Raw genomic sequence first — 24901 nt, forward strand, 5'->3', positions numbered from 1 at the left:
ACTGACTGAACCAAACAGTGTAAAGGACAGCCGTGTTTATTTACAAACAAGATGTAATTTCACAGTTTTAAAATTGCAGTTTTATGCCTTGGTTTTCACTATCAGTTCCTGTGCAGATTAAGGGGTTTTACACTTTGTTTTCTCTGCACTTCCCAGCAGCAGTCTGGGGTGAAGCACTTTGGAAATCATGCTCAGAACTGTGTTCGACTACAATAATCTATTTTTATTTATGACAACACGACCATCTGTCACGTAACTTTTTTCAGTGCAGCAGGAAGAGTCTAGCAGCCTGCTCCTTCTCCCCCCAACGGTAGGTAGGGAAAGCTCCTGCCTGCCTGGTCTTCTCACCACTCTCCTTAAATCAGCTTGTTTTCCAGTCTGAACACCTTTCTGTTTCTCAAAAAAGCAAATTGCTTTTCATTCATAAAAGAACATATAAATCCAAATTCTATTTAACATTTTAAATGCAAATACATGTAACATACTTCTGAGGACTGACAAATGTGTTGCAGTAGAAGGAATATATGAAGACCACTTGAATACAGCCTTTTATATCTGTGCGCACTGCATATGGAATCTAAATGGATTCCTCCTGCTACACTCCCCAGTTTGGAAGACTCAAGCCTGACTGGCCCCTTACAGGAATCAAAGTGCTGAAAGCGGTAGCCTTGCAACAGGAAACAAGAGCCAGCGCTTCAAGAAACACAGCGCAGTGCCAGTTTTCTCATGTGAGAATCAGACACAAAACAGAAGTTAACAACCTTCCGAAAAGAAACAGGTTTTGAAAGCAGATGTAGTGAATGTAAAATTCAAGCATATGAAATCCAACCTGCAAACATGTAAAATTATGTAACACAATTATCACATTGAAAGTGATATAATTTTTGAAACCACTCCAACAGAAATAATGATTTAAAAAAATATTTTACCAAGAGAATAAAGTACGATGACTTTCCATAGTGAATGTTTTTGACCTTTCTGCTGTAAACAGAAGTAGCATGACAGTTTTCATGTACAAGATGTTAAAGAAAGATTATATTTGTCTTAGAGCTACCGTTGCCTTGATTAAATTGACATCAACACAAAAGAAAAATTAACATTTTTCAGTAGACTCAGAAAGACATTTCGTCCATCCATGGCTAACCTTCTGACGTATTTGTCCCCAAGAACAAATCAACAGTTTGATGAAATCATACCACGTATTTGCAGTTAAATCTCTTAAGGAACTAAAATTGATTAAACCAAGACCCAGAATACTGTTTGGAGCACTTTTTTTGGCCTCATCTTGCTGCTGCGTAACCTTTGGCACTTAAGTATCACAGACATAAAATTTTGTCTCTGTGCAATGTCCAGAACTGTTCTATGAGTGTTCTGTGTGTGTTCTGTGGGAGATCTCAGATCCCTGACATTCTGGAATGGCCAGTATTAAACTGCCAAATTAGAAAAAAAATGTTTGATATACTTGAACTAGGAAAATCTGAAGAATAATAGAAAATGAACTATATTGTATGAACCAATCCATACTGATTAGTATCCAAGTTAGGAAGCCTGTAACAGCTCTCAAACAAGGCACAGATGAAAAGTGTCATACACCTAATGTACTACAAGAAAGAAGAAGAAAGAAAGAAACAAACAAAAAAAAAAAAACAACAACTTAAGATCTCTCTCTCTTTATATGTATGCGTTTCAGGGGCAAGTAAAAAATCTGGAACCCACAGGTTCAATCCAAACCTCGAAGAGGTGCTGCCTTGAATTCTGTGAGGTTTGAGTGACTGCTTCACATTACAGAAGTGGTTAGAAATAGCTGCATTAGCACAACACAGTGTTATCAATAAACATACCCGGCCTTCTGAGAAGAACTAATCATCATGAACTGAGTGCCAAGCAGCTAACACTGCATATGTAGGATCCAATCTAGCTTGTTCAGAATTAGCTCAGATGTTGCTTCATGTCACAGCAGGAAACCAGGTAAATGAACTTGTAGTTATAAGGACAGTTGTAAAAGGGAAAAAAAAACAACAAACAACAACAACAAAAAACCACAACATTAATAGCAGCTATATTCCTTAGAATTCCTATCTTAACATGACGAAGCAATTACTTTCAATACGTTACCTAACATAGCATTTTTCAAATATGACCAATATTAATACATTTTTCAAAGAGCTTTTATTTGTTAGCTTTTCTCTCAGATATACATAACATACAGCAGTTTTTATGTTGGTGTATTATTCAAACATGAGATCCCCATCCAAATACAAAATTCAGTGATCCTCTCTGCTTTGAAGACAAGAGATTAGCTTCTCATTCACATGAAAAGAAAAGAGACTGTTCAAAATGCCTCTATACTTGAAGAAGTAAGTAAGTAAGACTTGAAGCATAATATTAAACCCTAGTTCAGATATGGATAATTTCATAGTACAGAAAATATAATACCTTTACGAGAAAAAGTTTTATAAGAATTACTTTAAGAAAAGTAAACATTTATGTAAGCCTTCACCCTCTATCAGCCTCTGAAAATCAACTGTAGTCAAAGACCATTATGGCTACCTGCGCCTTCTGGACGTAAGACCATTTAGAAGAGCACCATCATAACAGTAAAATTCTCGATCAATCCTTTAACTGTCATAAATATACTTATTTCAGAATCAAAAATACAGGCATCTCACATTTCTTAATTACAATTTGTCAACTTGAACTTTAATAAGCATAGAAATCATATAGGACCCTCTAGCACAGAAAATCCACAAAGCCCTTACAGTCCATTGTAAGCTAAGTCAAAGGATGTGTTCACAAAACAGAAGACTCCTGACACACACACAAAGTAAGTTTCAACTTCGCAACAACTGCAGTTAAAAGAAGGAAAAACAAGTTTAAAATAGGGTAAAATCTCTCTAAGGCAGACCCTTCCATGCTACATCTATCCCATACAATGCATGTTCTCACAGCAAGAAGTGTAGTGTTTCACAGTGGAACCGTTCAGCATTGCAAACAATAGCACTCACGCTCCACCTCATTTTTATTAAATCACTGTATTTAACAACTCAAATAATCAGACTTTAAAACCCCCAAATAGTAGACATTAAAGTTTCATAGGTTACTTTTAAAATCCTGTTGCTGATTTTAATATACATAGTAAAACATACTTATGAGGCACTGCTGAAAAATCCAAGCAGGAATTGATTGTCTTACGTAAAACCATAAATGTCCTAGAAACATTTGGTCTGTTGAGCCCAAAATTTCAACGTTCCCATGAAAGAGAAGAGTCTTGATTTCTCTTTCTTTGTTCTAGAAATGTCAGTACACAGTCAGCATAGTTTACAAAACTTGGCACTAGAACTGCCTCTTTCAGAGCCACACAGCCTTCACATGCACTGTAACCTACAGTCAAACATTATTTCCAACTGTGTTGGAAATTTTCTATTATTCTATATCCAACTTTTCTATTAAAAATAAACATCGTCTGGATTTTTGTTTTAAAAAGCCTTCGCACACAACTTGAAAAAACAAGTATCAAAAAGGAACAGCAATAATAGAAGAAATAAACATATTGTGCTAATTATGAAGCTCTGACACCTGACAGCCACGGTCTGAGGAACATTTAAAAAAAAAATCCTATATACATTGTATATACACACTACGATTAAGAGCATCAGAAAATTACTATAACCATTTTTGCATTTATTTCCACCACTTCCTCATCTAGCTGAAACTAATGCAAACGTTTTCAAAGGTATTGTTGTGCAACAATCTCCTTTTAAATTTAGTCTTGCAACAGAATTAGATCAACACTTTCACCTAAAGGTATCTGAAGATGGACACTTCTCATTTGTTTTGGCTTTAATTTCTTGGATAAAACATCGCATATTTAGAAGTTCGAAAGCCAAGTAGGTCTCTCATTTCGTTTCGGAATTTTGATAAGTCTTGCCGCAATTCATTTAGGTTTTCTACAGTTGCCTGATCCGTGCTTTGCATCTTCTGTCTCATGGATGTCAAGTAACGGTGGACTAAGCAGCACATCACCTTTTGATAATTCTCATCTCTCTTCTGCTTCAGATTTCTCCATTCCTTTAAACAAATATTACACATTTACTTAAGCAAAAGTAATTTTTGAGCCCTAAAGCCTATATACAAACAGAGAAAGAATAGAACAAAATAAGGAAGTGTTTCTATATACACACCCTGATGTGCACAAACATACAATATGTGTAAACTCTTAGCAAAATTTAAATTAAATGATAAGCTGCTGTTCCAGCAAAACAAAATTTTTAACCTACCTGGCTTGGTAGTTATCCTATGAGCAATTGTGAGTTCCATAATCCCTAGAGCTTCTCTGTTGATATTCTGTCAAATCTTTGAATTTCTTTTTTTTTTTTTTTTTTTTTTTTTTTTTTTTAAACAGCAAGAAGATACAAAATCACAGGGTACAGTAAAAATATTTAAGAATCCCCTCCCTGTCCCCAAAATGAGAAGCTACAGTGTTCCTATCTAATTATTTATTTTGAAACTTCTTTAGTAAGTCACAAGCAAATTACTTTCCTGAAAGCATACATCACTGTTTTTGAGATTAGCACATATTTCCTTGTGGTTATTCTAAATTTTCAATCAAAGCACACTTCTAGACTACTGCTGGGGCAATTGTGGGGGTTGGAAAAAGGATGGGGGTTGAAAATCCCCAAACTAAGTTAACAGAATCTTACTTAAGTAGAAATAGCTAAAATGTATTTGTTTATATTTTGGATGCAACGCACATTATCCTGAAATTCTTAATTATCTCAGTAGCACTCACCATGTGACAGGCAGCTTCATACAGCAATCTGCTGAATCATTTTAGTAAGCAGCATCTTTCCAGCTTCAGAGCCTACAATTTTCCCAATCATTTCTTACCTTAAGGCTGTTCTGACGTTTCACTTTGCCACTTGATGTGTGAGAACAGATCCATTTACTGAGACTGTTGAAGAGATAACAGATAGTCTTGGGAGATGGAATAACATTGAAAGGTGGAGGTAGTGTGCATTTGTCATCGAAGTAGCTAAGCCAAAGTTTGGCACGAGCAAATTTCCATTCCTTATCTTCATGATTCTAAAGCACCAGAAACATTAACAGAGATCAGAAGCAAAAAATAATAATATTTAAACTCTTTTAATATAGTTTTTTTTTCCAATTATGTTAAAAATTAAATAGTGGTCAGTTATTATTATATAGCATTTTAATATACAGTCTGATACATTAATAATAAATAATCAAAATATGAAATATATCTATTGAATTCACCATATACTGTGGATTAAATAGAAAATTCAGCTATTAAACTCCACATTAAATGACCAAAATTGTAAGTACCACACCTAAAGAAGAATAGCATCTTGACTTGAACAGCAATGAATCAAGAAAGTCTTCAATTCCCAGAGCACCAAAGCTTTGATTATTCTATGTGAACATGCAGTTTATCTACTTTATTTGGATCAAAGCAAATAAAAACTTCATTTTTGATGGAAAAATGTCACTTGTGAGTTTACAGCTCATTCATGGAAGTTTGCAGATTAGTCTGCACACTGTAGCAAGAGATTTGTATAAAATCCAAGATGTGGCTAGCAATTATTGATAATTAATCAGAAACCACTTACTGCTATCAGCTGAAAACTTTTATGAAGCATTGCCACAAGGAGTTTAGTTAATACTATCACAACCACCACGTTGTAGGTACCAACAATAACAGCCCCCACAAATGACTGTAATTCTTCACCATAGCTAAAGCGTGTGACAAAGATCGCTACATGTGCTAGTGAGAAGATATACCAGAACAGAGCAAAACAGGTGCCAATAAACCTGCAAAAATAAAAAAAAAATGGTTAGGTAAAGCAAAAATCAAGTGAGTTCAGCTGATGCAAAATTCAAGTTCAGTGAAAAATTCCAGTTTTGTTTCATTAGTAGGAATTAAGGGCCAGAATACAGATATATTTCAGACATGTCAACTCACGAATGGAATGTGTCATTGCTCTGTTTCTCACAGAAAATCCCTGCACAGTCCCGTTCTTCTTCATTTACAGTAAATCCTTTATCATAAAGTTGTGTCAGTCCAATTGTGAATGAGAACAGGACAAGAAGAAACATGCCCAGAAATTTTCCAAAATCTTGCAGCATCTGTCCCATTGAAATCTGTAAAATAGATTTATTCCCTGTTTTAGTAAAATGCGTAATTGTTTGTGTTCTTTCTTTCACACTCCAATCAATAACAAAAATCTGTTCATATTCTAGCATCTTATATTTTTAAGTTAAAGAGATAACAAAACTGGGAGTTATCTTCGTACCATTTTTCAGTGACAACTGCATTCACAAGAAAATTTATGTTATATGTTCTTACCTTTCAATAATACATACTTCTTATGCTGTATTCATAATGCTACTGATAATCAAGTGTTCATAAATCAAAAGATAAAAGCAATAGATGAGATGGATTTGAACACAACTATCATAACAGAAAGTAAAATAAAAAGCCACAGTGAAGTCACTGAAGTTAAGAAAACACTTAATGAAGAACTGAACTTTTTTTTCCACCAAAACATTTGGGATTGTAATTGACCACTTCTCAAAAATAATGTACCAAAGACCATCTGCAGAACACAGAATTACTTCACTGTATGCTTTATGTAAGATTTTAAATATACACAATGTGTAGGTGCATAACCACATAAAAAATGAAGGCTTTGAAGTACAGAAGATTGGACACTAAATTCAAATAATTAGCTTCCATTTCAAAATATCCTATATAGAAGTTCGCAAAAAAAAAGTTAACTTTGGAATTTTTCCTATGCAAAGAAAGACCTTGAATTTTTTTAAAACAAAAACAAAACAACATTTTTTATACAGACAAAATAAACTGTTGAGAGCATTTAAATTATTCTTCCTACAAGCCTCTTCAGGGACCAATTCACTATTATACTGAATGCAAATAAACAAAATGGGGTTGGATAAATCTATTCCTATATATAAACTACTGAAATCCTGCATATCCTAATACTATACGAATCACAATCTGTACCAAATCACAGTCCAGAACAGTGGTTGGGTTTTTTAAGTACAAGTTTACTGAGAAATGAATTGCCAGCTCTTGCTCCCTCCCGTGCTGCAGGAGACTCACCAAGTACCCGTGAAGCACAGCACATTCTCTACCATTCTTTGCAGTTTGCCACAGAGACTTAAAGATTACATGCAACAAGGCACAGCTACGCAATAATTATAAGTAATCATTTAGTCAAGAGGATGAATCAATCCCCATCATACCATTTTATCATATTTATGCTTTCAATAAACAGAAAAATACTTTTAATTGACTCGCAGTCCCATACAAAAGAGGCAAAGCAGCTGAAAGCCGAAGCAAGAATGTACAAGAAGTGCAAGCTACCCAAAACTTAAACAAAAACCAAACAACAGAAAACCACCACAGAGTGAAGTTATAAATTTGTATTAGCTCAAGTTTTATTAGTCAGTAAATAAAGTAACTGAATGCTTAAAAATAACTCCAGCAGCCAAGAGAATACAGTAGCTCCTTTCCCCCCCACACTGTGGGGTTACCATGCAATATTTGATTACCACCATTTGAACTTTGTGACCTACTTTCAGAAAATACTGTAAGAGTTGTTGCACAAGCTGTCCTGGCCAACAGGAATAACATAACCTTCAGTGTGCCACTGAATGGAGTGACTGTTGACTGTTTTTATTTACCTGGAAAATTTCATAACATAGGCTCCTAATAAAAAACTTGTGAAAGATCTAGCACATAAATAAATGTGCACATTAAACAGTGAACCTCTTGAAAATGTGGAGAGATTTCAATGTTCAATCAATTTGTACAACAGCCTAATGCTTACTGCAAGATCAAGACTTATTTTTTTTAAAGTATGCAAGTACATTTCCATTCAAAAATATAAATAAAAAATATAAAAATAATTAACAGCAACATACCTAGAGAAAAGGACAAGAAAAATAAAAAGAAAACATCTTTCAGCATTATTAAATTGGTTATATGCACTATGAGCATTCTTTTTAAAGCCCATTAAATGACGATTTTATGAACAGCAATTAAAGAAGCAATTATTTATTCTTTTGAAATGATTATTTAAAGTATTCTAAAAGATAATTATTTCCATAGCAAGATTAAGTACTCCAAATCATTAAAAACTAGGAATTGAACCTTTAAGTGGAGGTTTTCAGCTAGATCCTGAAGCCTTGATACAAGACCTAGTGATGTGAGCCAAAATTATTTATTATAGAGTCTCCACTGGTGCAGCTCTTGATGCAAAGCAAGAGTTTTAAAAAATGCTACTCTCAAACATTTATCCTGGCTTTATAGTAATGATAATGTTTCTTGCAGAATCCCTTCAGATCGTCCTCACTTGCCATAAGCTCTTAAAATTTGTTCTGTTCATTAGGAGAGAAGATAAAGCGTTGATTTCGGACAAATTCCATCAGTATAATCACTAAATGACTACTCTATTTATTCCAAGCAACTCTTCACTCAACACTTACAAACACAACACTGATGTTGACAATCAGCTTTATTAACTAAATCCATTCACTATCAGAAAAACAAAACCACATCAATAGAAGAGAGAAGTGATCAGATTTGTTGTCAGAAATCTCCCAGGAATCTTGATTTGGCCAAAAAAACTGGAAGTACATCTATACGAAGTTTTTTTCAGTAAGTTAGGTCTTTAGCAAAACAGGTGCTTCAATTTGTGAGGGCTTTAGTCTGGCAAAATACCAAAACCAGTCAGCACTGAGGACTCAAGCTAAACAGCAGACCAGAAAAAAACGTTGCCATACACGGTATGTATCAGTGAACAAAGAAGTGACTTCTGTTCTCAGAATATTTTGAAGAAAGTTGCATTCCTCCTTTTAATCTAAAAAGGAGCAAATAAGGTAACTGAATCTTAAGTGTGGTGACTTAGTATTGGCCCAGGTTCTCTTTCCTACCCGCAACATGCTAGACGTTCTGTGAAGTGCCAAATTCGTCCCTCGAAGCCATCCATTTTAACTGAATTTTAAAAATAAAGAATAGAACCAAGAACCTACTAACATGATTGTATCTGTGCTTAAAAGAAGAAACAAATTACAACAACAACAAAAATACAGCATAGCATAAACTCAGTTGAAAATTCTATGTCTGTTCTCAAGTCAGGACAAGAAAAGCAAATGCTTTCCACAAAAAAGCGTTAAAACCAAACTTCAAGCAAAGAAAAAAACACCCCATATTTAACTTACAAACTGCTGTAGTCTGTAGTGTTCCACCATCATAGGTGACTGTGAGTGCTCCCAACCCCTCCATATCATTGAATTAAATGTATTATGTAAGTAAAATGTGATTATTACGCATGGGAAAGCTCCAAGCAAATTCAAAGAAAGAAGTAAGAAACCTGTGTTTCTTTCTTGTAACTGGCTAGAAGTAGATGATGATTATTTCAATAGTCTTGTTTTTTTGTTGTTGTTTTAAGTAATTTTCTTATTTACACTCAGCTTCAGTGAGATGATCAAAAAACAGAAAGGCTTTTGATTATTCCTTAGTGCTACACATCTCGTTTATCTATCTTTTACTGATAAGATGTTAGGGCTACCATTTTCATAGAACTTTACAGGAAAAAACTAATCTTGCAGTTTTCAAGCTTCAAATACTTACACGATATATAAGCTAACAAAAATGAGAACAAAAAGACAGTATATGTACAATTATTATTAAAAAATAATTATAAAGTGAACTTCACTGTCTTCCCATCTTTTACCTTTTCCCATCCAAACCAGTACATTTTAAAAGGGGAATTAAAAAAAAAAAAAGAGAGAGAGAGAAGAAGAAGAAAAGATTAAGATCACACTTAATATTTTCTCGAGCAGTAATGATATTCACCTGGAGCGGTCCCAGAATAGAACTGGTTGTGTACATGAAGAACAGACGTAGGTAACTTAGAACATTAGCAAAAGCAAAAAGACCTTCTGCCACTAATGTAGGATGAAATGCATCCCAATCCTTTCTTTCAGCATAATCATGAAACTGCAATGTAAAAAGAACAAACTGATGTCATCTACGTTATAAATACAGAAATGCACCAATGCACCACTCTGTTTTTACCTCCAAAGCAGGTAATAGCATAAAAGAAATCATAGAATCATAGAATATCCTGAGTTGGAAGGGACCCTTAAGGATCATCAAGTCCAACTCTTGACACCGCACAGGTCTACCCAAAAGTTCAGACGAACATACATGATTGACAGATGGAGCACCACTTTCAGATATCTCATTCTTTTTAGACCAAGGCATTTTAAAAAACATCCCAGAGGGAGATAGAAGACAGGGAATTTAAATTCAGCTCCTCACTTGTGTAATGCTAAGCAAATTCCTCTGTTCTGCTTCCCTTTCCACTCTGTTTTGCATGGTTGGTGGAAACAGGGACTTGTGTGCTATTATAAACATGTGCGGTGACTAGCGCAGTAGTTCTCAGTTAAAAACAATATTAAAACCCTGCTGGGAAAAAAATAAATCACACTTACTAGCTTATGTCTTAACCAGTTTTAGAAAGATTTAGAGAGACTTAGGACATGGGGTTCCCTCAAGGGATTTATGAAAGACTACAGAAAATGGAAGATGTAAATAAAATGTTGGTATAAATACACCTGTGAAGTATATCCACTAGGTACTACTCAACTAATTATGGAATACCCACAGATCCCCAACTTTTAGCTTGGCCGGAAACATTCAGTATTTATATTATCAACAGTCTTAAAATGGACACTTAAAGCTAAGGAACAGAAGGCTGCTTTAAATGACTTGCCTGAAAGTATGCCGCACAAAGACAAGAAACAAAGATTTTTTTATGCATTGCAATTGCATGTGTACAAATCCTTCTGCTCCAAAGCCTCTTCATTTCTTACAGCTTCAGTGTCTATAATATGGAGCTAAGATGTGAAACAGGCATTTTTATTTGGTTTGCTAAATAATTTATACACAATAAATTTTGAAAAAAAATCATCATGTGCTTCTTACATAGGACAGGAGTCCTGCATCTTCAAAAAGGTTACAACTTAAATTAGCAACAAAGGGCTCTAATTTCAGCAAAGGAACTGCTATACTCCTACATACATGCGTTGATTCCAAAGCAAATGGTTCAGAAGACAGCCCAACACAGCATTCTCTCTTTCTTCCTTTTTTTTTTTAAAAACAAAAACAGAAACAAAGCTTTCTTTTCCAAATGATTACCAGCCCCTGAATCACTTATATAAGGACAGAGGAAATGAGCCAAAAATCAGGTTGCAAGGGAAACAAACCGGTCCAGTTCTTCCCAACTGCCAGAACACCTATCAACTCACAGTTTGCAGTACAAAACAATGGTGCTACTGCACTGGCTTGGATTTTGCTAAAATATTCATGTTCAATTGTTCTGGCAGCTTGCCATATGCTGTGCAGCTTAAAACACATGCAACAGAATGGAAATGATCATATTCAAAATTTGCATCTTCAATCAAACCAGATGGTTTTTCACAGAGAAAACACAAGCTCTTCTACAGCCTTGGGGCTTTTGTCCCTACTACAAAAACAAAAAACAAAAATCAAACAACCACAAAAATAACAAAACCAACCACTTATAATGTTTGAGCATATGTCACCAAAACCAACCAACCAAACCTTTCTGTAAGAAAAAAATGCTGGGCAATCTAAATACAGAGCTTACTGCTGCTAGCTTTTCTGCACAGTACTGATCTAAGGAATCACACTAACTGAAATGCCATACTGGAGGAGCTACATGGGGAGATTTCCCCAAATGAGAATCTAGCCATTTGCAAGACTAGTCAGTTCACAGTAAGAGGATTCTTAACCCTGTTTGGGGTCCCTGACTACTTAGAGCTGTGTTGATGCATTTTCTAGCTCCCTTTTCAACCTGTCTACATGTCTGACATCTTCTAACTCCCTATCAACTTCTCTTTCAAGTTGGAAAGCCAGGCCCAAGACCAGAGATCTTACAGAAACAAACCATTGTTAGCTCATCAAATACATACAATTCCTATCAGAATCAAACATACAAGTATCAAAATCAACTTTTAATCCTTTTTACTATTGTCTCTATCTCAAACGTGAGCTCTATTTTCTGTTGAAAGAATCGAGCTTCTATATTTGCCCTCAGGAGCTTCAGATCTTTGAAGATGGGTGCTCACCTTGTTATGGGCAACTACTTTCAGAGCAAAAGTTGCCAAATAAAGGGAATTCATGACAAAACTAAGCTGATTACGGGACTCTTCTAAGAAGTCTTCTAAACCATCATACCAAAGTCTTTTAACATCTGACCACACCATTCCTGCAGGGGGAAGAGAGGTAAAAAAAAAAAAAAAAAGGCTTAGAAGTCAAACTATTTCACTGAGTAGATTCTCTATTACAAGTAAAGCACTTTGACTGGCTTTGATGGTAAACGAAATATTAGCAAATAGAAAGGAATCAAAAAATCATGTTAAGTTTACAAGCACTACTCAAAAGGTAACAAAATATTTCATATTTTTAACCTACTTTCCAAACTAGGAAATACATTCTCTGATAAAAATAGCATGCGAGGAAATGAACATGAGAAAAAGCATATAAAGCATCAACTTCAGTAAAGGCAGAAGTCCAGAATACATTTTTTTTTCTACAGGAAACGTATTCACCTGTTTCCAAAAGCATTGTATACCATTACATTACTATCTAAAGCATCACATCGTTTTGTATGTATGTATTATAAAATGTTCCTTAAGAACAATCAGCTCAGTAACTGTTACTAAGAAGATCCAAACTGTCAGTAGAAATATTTCCTGCCCTTACTGATATTATATAACAAGTAGAGAAAATAAACCACAGCTTGAGACTGCAAAAAATGAAAAGTTTAAGTTAGGGTGACAGACATACAAATGTTCAGGATCTTGATAGCAAACTGAATTTTACCACTGCTAACCATTTCTGGCTGTACAGAAAGATATGATTGCTGAGAATTTTATTAACTGAAGGTCTGTTACGGGATGATGTTTTTATAAAACTTGAAAGGACTGTTAGGTGAAATATAATGGCACCTTTGATTTTTATGAATAATCATTTATTTATGGTTTTGTGAGTACTTCAGATGCAAGCCTCTATATTTAGGCCAAGAAGAAAAGCAGCCTATATATTACTAGTAGTTAAAAACTGTTAGAATTAGTTCAGCTTTTATGACTTTGCAACTTAGACTCTTGGCCCAGCAAGATCAAGTAAATTAAAAAAAAAAAGAAAAAGATACTCATGTATGACTATTTGTTCAGTCACATTTACAGCAATGTTGAATGGTATTATACAAAAACTCTTCTGTGCACAGTTAGTTGAAAGACTTACATGCTGAACCAGGAAGAAGGGAGATTTATGCATCTCACACTGAATTTGTTAAAGAATCAGTAAAAGGAGTCAGAGAAGTAGATCTTACATTTATGTAAACAGTAATTTGAGTTCTGTTGCTTTATTTTGCTGGGGAATAAACTTTTATGATTTAGGTTCAACTATTTGGAAAGGAAACTTACTGTATTTGTGCTTTTGAATGTTAATTGTAAAACGCAAAACTTGCTGCTACCTCTAAGCATTACAAATTCTGCTGCGATCATTTGACAGTGATTATTTAGAAGTATTTTAATCCTACCTGAAGTCCACATTAAAATATTACATAAAGAAAACAAGGCCTCTATAGCCTTTCATTAAGATTTCCAAGCCCACCTAATGACACACCTTCCATCTACATTAGATTTGATGGATCAACAGAATGTCTAAATCACACTGATTCTTGAAACAGAGAAGGAGTCTGCAATGCTTTCTTGTGCTCTGAAGCCTTCTCGTTTCTTTTAAGACCCACATGTGTTTGTGTGGGGGTACTGGGGATTTCAAAAATCTGCATGAACTACTTAACAGTTTTAATATAGCTAAACAATTACAGTAATCATCATCAACAAAGAAAACAACCCACAACTGTTTAGAAAAATAGTTTAGAAAAAACCCGTGTTCTCAACTCTATCACTGCTTTTCAAAATTCCAGTCAACCAAATGATATATATCTACTTACATCATATTAAAGTGTAAGTTTCCAGGATTTTATTTATCAAATTTTAATTTAAAAACAAAAACAAACAAAAACATTTTAAAAGATTTAATGATTTTTCAACCAAAAGTTCATGAGGAACCTAATCCACAAAAATTATACCTGTGCTCCCTCTACTGCATAAAGCAGAATTAACACGCATCATTTCAGGTACAGTTATGATAACTGGTGATAATAACTAACAGAATTGTAAAGTTACAATACTGGAAAAGAGAAGTGGAATAAATTAAAAACTTGCTATATCGTTTACTGATTAGAAGCACAAAATGTTTGACTCACAGTGATTAAACCATCTACATACTAAACAATACTACCTGTTCATGAAAAAAAAATCTTAAAAACTTTAGGTAATGTCAGAACTAAATTCATTCCTCAACTTCATCATCAAAGAAAATTAGTTGAGGAACGTACACTTGCTTTCCTCTGTGCTATTATCATCACTGTTACTGTTATAGATCAGAATTTAAAAACATTCCAAATCTAGGAAGGTAAACAGCTTTTACACTCATTACTGCACAACTGAATCTCACTTGCATCACTCCAAATGCTACCTGTCCTTCTGAAGTAAAATTCACTTTCCTCCTGTTAGGTCCTACAGCATTCTGTCTGACACTTCACCTTCTGTGATAACTAGAGATTGTGGTAACATATCACATTCTCTCCTCAAAAGACATTTCCCCCCCCTGTAACACTATGCTCAACAGAAGCTTGCTCTTCGCAGTAATGAGTAACATGATGATTTTTGAAAGGTAGTACAAATAGTTATTGTTTAGTCAATACCAGCCATTGTCATACAACTCACATCATACCTACCAATTAGCCATATTATCAGAAGATAGTCTATTCTCTCAAGGGCTGGCCCCATTGTATTCTTCTTATTCTCATTATAGACGAGGGAGTACAAATTAAGTAATAAAAGAAATGTGAAATATGAAGCTCCATGAATAATAAACTTCATAAAAGGAGTGTGAATTATTCGACCTACTCGAGATTTAGGGGCTAATAAGTAACACAGGGACAGAACTGGCCAGAAAACTCCAACCATCAAAACAGTCAAAATTTTTTTGCACGTGTGCTTGCGTCGATAGCCTGCCATCTGTCCAAACCACACAGTGTTAAGAAACTGCTGGCAGTTAGACTGAGCAACAAACTGGAAAAAAAAAAAAAAAAAAAGAAAACAATGAGAAATCAATCTCAGGATATCAGGTTGTTTAATACTGATTACTAGTTTACATTATTAAAACTAATTTTCAAGCTATAATAAACCACCAATGTGCAGGAAATAGGAAAAATATTAAGTAGAAATAATTCTCTCAACAGACAATAAAAGAGCTATGGGCCAATTATGATTACAAGCATTCACTATTTCAGTTTCTTTCTAAAGCCAGCAACCAAGCCTGAATTATGCATCCAGAATTTTAATCGTTTCCAGGTTAAGACCACGTTTTGATTTCTAATCGGCAAATTAAATGAATCATTAAAAAATATAACATGGAAAGCCGACCACATTACAGTAAAGACAAACCTCTTTTTGATTATACTTGATTGCCAGTTTTAAGCGACTTAAGTTCATCCTCTCTTCCAACAATCCTCGCTTGTCTACATGTTCATCACTAGATGTATGATTCAGAATAACTTCCAGCTCCCGTGAATTCCGTGCTTGTGCGAGCAAGTCTTTAGCAAAGGTTTTGCACTGTTGAGCTAGCTCCTCATAATCATTTCTGAAAGACACAGAAACAGTAGAAACTACTACACTGAAAACAAGACTTTCCTTTAGCTTATTAACTATCCATTTTGGTTGGGATTGTATATTGGGCAAATGAAAAAGTCCTATTTAAAGATCCAAGCATTCTCAAGACAACTCTGAGTAGGTTTCTATGTAACATAATAATTGAGTGTAGTTTGCAACTCCACTATGGAGAAAAAAGTTGTGAAACAGACTTACAGAATTCTTATTTATATCCTAAATTCCATATAAACAGTTAAGGCTTGGAATTATTTGCAGGAGATGAGAAAATGTAGCAGTCACAAAATACAATACCTTTAACTCATAATTTGGACTTCCCACTGGGAAGGTAAGATATTTTGGGATTTGCTTCATTCATTGCATCTGAAAATTGAGGTCTATTCACTGACTATTACTATAGTGAACACAAGAAAATAAATCACATGATTTACTTGTCTCATATGGCACGCAGTACATTTCAGTGCCAAGCTGTATCACAAAACGGTAACACTGTAACTGTTAAGCAAGATAATCAAGTATAATTCATATGCTGTGTAGGAAGGTAGCATTTTACCCCTTACAGGAATTTTAATTTATATAACTTCTTAATTATACCTAATTATCAGATCAAACATTCCGATTACGAAAGAAAAATACAAATAAGCATTTTCTAACACACACAAACACACACACTTCTACATATATTTTTTTACATAAGTATTGAAGTTGGTGTTTTCCAATTCCTACCTGAATTCAACCTCAACAAGACTTAATTCTTTCAAGTCTGCACTAAGTTCAAAAGCTCGCAGAATTGGATCCTCCTCCGTTAACATTATTAAAGCAGGACTGGCCAAACACCGGTAAATGTCAAGACGAAACCTGTGACAAAAGAACAGCATGCAAAATGAAGATGCTTCATTTTATTATCAGGCTCAGATCAGAAGCTATTTCAAAAATTTGCATAAAACAGCTTCAAGACAAAACAATGGGCCTTCCTAAAGACAGAAACTGTAATTAAATGTAGCATGTCATGAAAAACACTGTCCTTCAAATATACTTTGAATCTCTACTATTCTAAGTATCAAAAGTTAGCTACCAAACCAGTTTCCTCTTCTTTTTCTCACTATTTTAGCTATTTCCAGTACCATCAGCAGAAGGCCGTCCATTACGGTACTACTATTGGTAAAATATTGACATTTTAAGTGTTACGTAGTACTTCTCATGGTTCTTCAAGAGGAAATAAGAGAGAAGGTTACCTTTAATGCTTCACTTCCCTATTTGAACAAACTAAATTAAAAACAGTGGGGAAGAGAGAGCAAGAGCCTTAATATCTCAGCTGCTTCAGATAGGTAGAATTATCCCAGGTAGACCATGAAGGCTAAAACAAAAAGTCTGTACACTTTCTTCATATCCACAAGAGAACAGAACTTGCATCCTTGATTCAAAATATTCCTCACTTGAAACAGATTTGTGCCAGAAGCTTTCTGAATTCTATGGAAAGCAAACGAGATTTGCATGAACTCAGAAATGTTTGGGGTTCCTCATTTCTTTATGAGGAACCCCAAAATGGTGGGCCACAATGGAGGTGAGTTAGGGAGCACTCTATCCCCACTCCAGAAGCAGGATATTTTAGACAGGTTACCGGTTCTATTTTGCACAACAGTATTATTTTTGAAGCGTTAGTGTTACATCTCCTGAGAATACTGTGCTCAGAGATGTGTCATCTAACTCAAATACCTGAAGTAAGTACCCAGCCTTTTTGTAAAATCCTCTGCAGGATTTTCGCTACCAGCAACTTTCAGTGTACATTCATAAAAACAAATTTTGAAACGCAACACATTAAAAGTCTTAGATGACACCACACAACATACCTGCGTCTGGCATGACAGCAGTATTTAAAATCGGCAATACCGGTATAGAGCCAAAATTTAGAAAACTAGTTTGGCATGAAACAAAAATAAAAGTCTCTTTTTGGGGTAGAACTTCAAGCATCTAGAACCCTGAATGTAAGTTCACTAGAGGTATGGCCCACATTTGTCTCTTAAGGTGCACAAGGCTCACATGCAGTTCTGATGCAGACTCCTCATTAAGGATATTGCAAATGACCAAGAGGGAGGCTGTGCTGACCCTCGGACCACTAATTTCAGTCCTCAGCTGTGCTCAGGAGCCCAGGCCAAGAGCCTCTAGAACCAGCTGGATGTCCAGCCCTTAAGAAGCCATTGCCATCTCCAGTCCATGAACAACTCCAGGAGCTTCTCTTCCACTCAATGCTCCGGTTTCTGCCACACCTTCATAATCCTCATCCTCCAAATTGCTTACCACCATTTCCCTCTGGCTGCGAAGGTGGTCCAGTAGGATTAGTAACTGAAATGACACCATTCAGTCTGCAATTCTAATTAAAGCTGTTCAAATCTCTGAGTCAACCACCGCCCACAGCCATCTTCCTAAATAATGCCACACCAAAAGAGTCCAAGAGATGACATTTCTGTTTCAGTAGGGTTAAATTATCATTTGCTTAAAACTGAAAGTAAATCAAGTTTCAACATTCACCAAGCAGACAAAGCACAGTGCATGCTCTTCTCCGTTTGTAGAAAATCTCCCTATCAAACGTCTACGTCCCCTTCAAGACTTTAGCTAACACAGATGCCATACGAAAAGCCCAAGTTCTCAGGGGCTGGGAGACTCGGCTGCTTTGCCTCAGCAACTAGGTATACCCCAGTAAGGTTTTCAAACTCCTTAACAAGGACAAGATAATTAGCATCCAAGTATGACAACATACGTTTTGACTGGCCTTTCTGAAGTTGTTGCTGTGGAGGAATGGTTGAGTGAAATGGGACACGTGGATGTTGGGCAGTTAAGAGGCAATGGGCTAGTAAAGTACCGTACTCAACTCACAGGAGTCTGGCACGTACGCAGCTGGCTGAGAGCCAATCAGGCTCAAGGACACGATGCCCTTGAGCGATGGAGAAAGTCCCTAAGGCGGGACGGTGGCTAAAAGAAGGAGGAACTACCTGAAAAGAGCGGGAAATGTTAGCCAACCCTGAGCTTAGTTTTTGCAATATGTATGAGTTGATTATGTTCGAACTAGATAAAAGGCGACTGAGCTATCCATTAAAGTTGAAGTTCACTGTTCACTCATATTGAGCGTCTGTGTCTTCCTTCCGTCGACAACATGTTGCTTAAGAAAAACACAAACTATATTAAGGAAAAAATTAAGCAGACTTTTTCTTCCTCTCCTAAGGCTGGCACAAAGAAATAACAATTACAGAATAAAGAACATATGGTACAGACAAATACATACAGTCTTGCATTTTCTACTATTCTCACTAATATTCTCCACATTCAGTTTCTTGAAATATTATTCCCCTTTCCATTGTTTCATGTTTCTTGTCAGCTGAAAAATCAGCATTATCCAAACAGAAAAACAGAAAAAGGATGTTCCAAAGTTCTTAGAGGACTGAAATTCCTTAAGCTAGAACAGGTTCTTTCCAGATTGCTGGATACAGCTAAATAGCAACAATAAGCAACATGTAAACATAAAAAAAAATATAAAAATCGATAAAATAGCAAAGAGACCAGAAAAATAATTCTTCTGCTTGACTCAAGTTTGAATAACATAAGAGCAAAGAGTCACTACATTTCTTATTGTGTATTTTATGGAACATCCCTCTCAATTTCCTACCACAATTACTGCTAGGTCATTTGCAGAGGGATTCATAATGCTATGTGGATTACAGAAAATTCAGGAAAAGCATCTGCTTTACCCTCTCAGAACTCACAGCTCCCAAAGACTGAAATAAAAATCTATTAACTTGTAGCTGAAACTAGGATGGATCTCTCAAACATCTCGAAGTTTATTTGCTTGGGATACACTGACAGCTTTTCTCATATCGAAGTTAAGGATGGTATCAGCTGGATGTTGCTATCACAGGTACCAGAAGGTGGCTTGTAGTATCTGCATAATCATCCTATCATTTCCCTTCTTTTTTTTAGTCACTGAGACACGCACCAAAGTCATTATGCAATAATTAATGGTACATTTTGAGTGCAGTCCACTCATAACCTTTGAGGTTGGTCATTTTTTCCTCCCCAAACTCTTATAAATTAAATTGCATTCAGCCTTCAAATATATTATCAAGTTAACCAGATAAAATATATGGTTAAGATTGGTAAATCCCTTTCCCCATTTGCACCTTTACAAGCAAACTTCCTACTTTCAAGAATACTGGAAAAAATTGTCTTAGCTTACATTCATCTATCCATGCTACATATAAACTTATAGAAACAAGATAAAGTATTATACACCTCCTCGTTCTGGCTCACAAAAAAAAAAAAAAAAAGGCACTGTTAATTAACTTAAGAAAAATTTTATTTGCACAGTTCCTAAGCTCCCAAGCCACTGACAACTAGAACGTTTATGTAACAACTAGTTTTTATTTTTTTTAAAAAGGTACTTAGCTTAATATGTACAATAAGTAAGAATATAAGACAAAAATGAAAGAAAGTCACCACCTTATACCAGCCAATTCAAGCACAATCCACCCCGAAAACTACCACCTATGACAACAGACACTACAATACAATGAAGGTAACCACTTGTAAAGCTCACCTTAAGAGAAAAAGGAAATACACTGAATCAGACCCAGGTGATACAAGGAAATTAAGACAATACCTTCTTCATTATTGTCTATAATTCATAAGTCTTACCTGGAATGTCGCAGACTATCTTTTTTGTTTTTTGCAGTACAGAGTGTGCATTCACAGCCTACAGCGTGAGGTTTGGGTAGCGATATATCTTGCTTTAACAGCATGGTGAGAATTTCATAGTTATTACGATGAGCAGCTAAAATGACAGGTGCCACATCCATGGTTGTTGAGTACTCTGGGTTCTGAATGCGTTCCATTAGTTTCTAGAATAAAATGTAGGAAGTATCTAAATTTATTACATGCAGCTGTATTACAGTGTTCACACGCAAGTTATTTTTGACTGTTCAACAGTGCTCCCAATGAATTCCTCCTTCAAAATATTTTTTAAAGTTTCATAACATGAAAATGAGGGAAAAATTGTAACAACATTCAAACACTTCTCATATAAATACTGGAAAAAGAACAATGGACACAGGATGTTTCTGAGTTATTAAGAAAGAAAACCTAACATTCAGTGCCTACCTTTTCCAATATATGCGTATATGGTATTAAGAAGAGTATTGCTCTATTTTGATGAAAAAAAAAAAACAAAAACAAAAACATTTTTGCTATCTAAGTGCAGGAAAAATATCCTGACACAGTGTTATTCAGTGCATTATGCCTTCTCTCCTTTGATCTACTTCTCCTTGTTTCATACTTGAGCATCGCCAGGGGAAGTTTCTAAGTTTCAAATGATTAATTTCAAGGTGAAGATTTGATGTTTATCTGAAAACTCTAGGAAGCTCAATATATAAATATACTGGTCAAGATTGCTAGTTAACTTGCAAACTCTTGGCAACAGAAGATTTTATAACCACTCTACTTTTTTTCTCCTGAGGCATTTGTTAGCATTTGCCATGCATAAAACCACTGGATTCTTACAGGCAGTAAAGCAAAACAACATATTCTACACTTTAATACCAAAGACTCCATAATAATAATCTCTGATGTCCAGATTCTATGACTTTATGAGATGCAGAATTTCATTTAAGGACATTGCTTTAAATACTAGTTACCCAGAATGTACAGCCCCCTACTCCCCAACCAAAATCCAAGGAATAACAACACTCAACTACAATGGTTGGTCTGGAAGATCTTTTTGGCCGGTGATTAAGTAGAATGTCAACAGCTCCCACCACTTCTGAGTCAATAGCCACCAAAAGTGCATCTGATGACTAAGGAAAGAAAACAAGCTGTATGTAAAAACAGCAGCACCTTAAACAGAATGAAGAGTCAATTTAAAGCCAAACTAAGTAATAATTTAAAATGTATTAAATTAAAATTTACTAATTTTATTTTCTTAAAAGTAAGTACTATAAAATATCCTGCACTGTCACCATGGATCAGGATACTTTTTATTTACTATTTATGCTGTCATTCCAGAAGTCAGCATAGTACTACTGACAATTTGTTTTATTGCATGAACAGCAAAAGAACCAGGTGCAAAAATTACTTTACATCAACAACAATATAGGAGACTCAAGAAAATCAGGTTCTAAGGGACAGGTTACTAAGAAGGCTATGGAAGTGTCCACTAAAAACGTTAAAACCAAGTGTCTGTGTAACACAACTCAGACATATCAGACACTTCAGGCCTGCCTTCCTAGTTCTGTGGTAAAGCTATGAATATATGGCTATTTTTTCCTGGACTCATAACTACTTCTGAAACACCTTTGAAGTTAAGCTACATAGGTTTTCATTTTCCCCTACAGCTGACAGTGTTCTTTATAATTCACTTTAGAAAATTCAAATGTTTAAAAATAAAAGAGAGACACACCTTTTATTACTGCCACTAAAATAGAGATCTGGGGAGAAGAAAGCTGCTTGTTTTTTTTCCCTGTCCAATATTAAACAACCTAACAAAGACGAGTATCCTTCCCTGTCTTAGGTGCTTAAAACTGTCATAGCTAAAACTCTCCCAGCAGTAGCAGAGCATGCTTATAGCAGTATAGCATAGCCAAGCAAGCACCATTAGTATGAAACTGCCTCTGCCAACCAGCACAGACCAGGTTTTACAGGAAGGCACTAAAGAAATGAATGCCTGCCTTAACTTGAAATCCTCTAAGAGAATCTACATGCATCTAACTGTGCTCCCATTTTAAAAATTATTATATTCCAGAGCCAAAGAGGTCTTGACATTCTAAACATTTTAATGTTATTCACTGATTGTACACTATTTATTTTGTTTGAATATAACATACACATTATATCTAAAACAGGAATAGCATTTAGAATAAAATTTAGACTTGTTAGTATAATTGAAAATGTTAGTATATATTTGCCATGCCAATAAAATTCCACTAGAAGAATAAATTAGCGAGAGAAAACAATTTTCACAATTCCTAACTAGAAAAAAAGGACTGAAGTGCCTATAAAGACAGATAGCATTTTCCTAGATATCCTGATGTGTCAACAAGAACAACAAAAAAAGCTATATAAAATAGAATAAACAGATTAATGACTACACTTAAAAATTGCAATAATCTACGTGTTGCATACCTGGCAGCCATAATCCAGAAGAAGCTGTAGAATATCCAAATTTTCATTTTCAATGGTTATGGTAACAGCATTTCTTCCAAGCACATCCACACAGTTTATGTTCATTTCACCCGAGCTGTTTTCCTCTAAGAGTTTCTTAACCATGTAGTAGTCACCTGCACCACCAACGTATGAGCATATCTTAGTGTTCTGTTTATTATAAGGCAGTAAAAGCATGTGAACATTGTAAGTACCAGCTACCATCAAAGAAGACAACATTCCGCAACATCTGACAACAGACACTGATGCATCAAGCAATTAAGAAGCCCAGGTAGATAAGAATTCTCCCATCAGATAGGAATCTAAAGACATTGGCAGATCTTTCAGGAAAGCACCAAGACGTACTTTAATCCCCTTAGTTTCAGTCTTACACACACACAAGCTGGGACACTTCGCAAAACTGGGGCAACATCCCAGACATACCCTGTGAGACACTGGAAATGTCAACTACATCAGAGGTCTCTCAGTGCAGAGGAGCCATAGCGTCAGAGGAGCCCTCTCTACAGTGCTGCAAACACATCTGCGTCTTCCTTCAAAGAAGCCTCATTAGTCTTCTCCGTTTCATTCCATTTTTAATGCATACATTATCAAAGCAGGTGTGGTACAATGTCATCAAATTCAAGGTAGCGGGTTTGATGAGCAAGTAAAACTAACCGTAACATGCACACAAGCTGCACTTTCCTATTTGACTTAAGTGCAGACATACTAGTACAGATCCTACCCTATTCAATATTAAGTGCTTCTTCCTGCCAAACACGTAAGTTTTAAATCATTTTTGTCTTGGGTAACAAATTATTTTGCAGCGTAGAAGACCAGGACAAAGACAGACCGTACTGCAGAATACTTACAGAAACTTCAGATACAGCCTGCAGGAGTACTGGCTGCAAAACAACTGCCCCACAGACTACAGTTAAATGTTGTTTTGTTGTGCATCCTTTTGGCTCCCTAAATCTCTGCTTACGCTCTGAGAGAAGGCTGTGGCTTGCTGTGCTCTACAGGACAGGCTACGCTACCAGCACGGCTGTCTGAAGGCAAGGAATGCAGCCCCAGGGAGGGCCAGAACCAGGTTCTGAAGCCCACTGGCTGCCAGCTCTGCACCAGCTCCCCCGGCTGTCACTGACCCAGACACAGGGCCAGCAGGCAGGGCTGCACAGAAACATCTCCTTCTAGAGCCGGGCTTATGTCCCGAAACACACATGACCATTTGCCACACGATCAAAAGCTTGTTTTTGAGCCCAATGTTTTTAAAACATTAAGACCAGTTTGATTTAAGACTATTAATACCCGATTAAAAAAAAAAAAAAAAAAAAGTACGCTAAAAATAATTAAGCCTGGTGTTCTAGAAAGGAAAACCTCTTCACATCCATCTCTCTGGGTGCGATTCATAGGAACCCTGTCTCGTGAGCCTTGGCGATACGCAGATAAGCTGCCCATCCTAGAGCAACCTGCACGGTGCAGGCAGCAAAGGCTTCAGCAACTCCCCGTGGGGCAGGAACCCCGCACCGGCACGGGGCCGGGGCTGAGGGGAGGCCGGCACCGCTCAGCGCGGAGATGGGCTGGGGCCTTCGGACGAGAGGCCTGGGCCTCGGCTCCCCGAGGGCGCGGCCCGTACCTTTGTCGCAGGCCAGGAGGAAGAGCTTCTCGTCCAGGGTGGTCTCCTCCTTCACCTGCCGCACGTCCTTCAGCGCCAGCAGCTTGTTCGGCGAGGCCGAGGCGGACGGGTCCGCGCTCTGGTACAGGGCGGCCATGGCGCCGGCCCCGCCAGGCCCATCAGAGCGCGGCCGGCGCGGGGGCGCCGCGCTGCGGGACCCGCAGCGCTGCG

The 24901-nt window shown here is 36.3% G+C and overlaps 1 protein-coding gene across 2 annotated transcripts; it reads right to left on the minus strand.

Annotated features, from left to right (window-relative positions):
• Window positions 1-2150: 2150 nt before the first annotated feature.
• TRPC1 (transient receptor potential cation channel subfamily C member 1) lies at window positions 2151-24851 on the minus strand. 2 transcript variants are annotated; one of them, XM_032193021.1, is made up of 13 exons: window positions 24692-24851; window positions 23041-23195; window positions 21615-21716; window positions 20563-20765; window positions 16603-16734; window positions 15655-15850; window positions 14943-15279; window positions 12202-12341; window positions 9902-10045; window positions 5981-6159; window positions 5628-5829; window positions 4888-5082; window positions 2151-4068 (listed from the first exon to the last, which is right to left on the minus strand). In XM_032193021.1, the coding sequence occupies exons 1-13, from the start codon at window positions 24825-24827 to the stop codon at window positions 3841-3843; spliced, it is 2349 nt and encodes a 782-aa protein (XP_032048912.1). In that variant the 5' UTR covers window positions 24828-24851; the 3' UTR covers window positions 2151-3840. The 2 variants fall into 2 exon arrangements, with proteins under 2 accessions (XP_032048912.1, XP_032048914.1); XM_032193023.1 differs by lacking the exon at window positions 21615-21716.
• Window positions 24852-24901: the final 50 nt, after the last annotated feature.

This window comes from Aythya fuligula, chromosome 9, assembly GCF_009819795.1.
Source record: "Aythya fuligula isolate bAytFul2 chromosome 9, bAytFul2.pri, whole genome shotgun sequence".
NCBI lineage: Eukaryota > Metazoa > Chordata > Aves > Anseriformes > Anatidae > Aythya > Aythya fuligula.

Bases quoted from the DNA above. Each gene is read 5' to 3' on its own strand.
- TRPC1 (XM_032193021.1), bottom strand. From the start codon at position 24,827: ATGGCCGCCCTGTACCAGAGCGCGGACCCGTCCGCCTCGGCCTCGCCG. The intron at 10,046-12,201 runs GTGAGCACCCAT...TTTACATTGCAG, and splicing joins AAGTAGTTGCCCATAACAAG to TTTCATGATTATGCTGAAAG. The intron at 5,083-5,627 runs GTAAGTGGTTTC...CTGGTGCTTTAG, and splicing joins AAAGTTTTCAGCTGATAGCA to AATCATGAAGATAAGGAATG.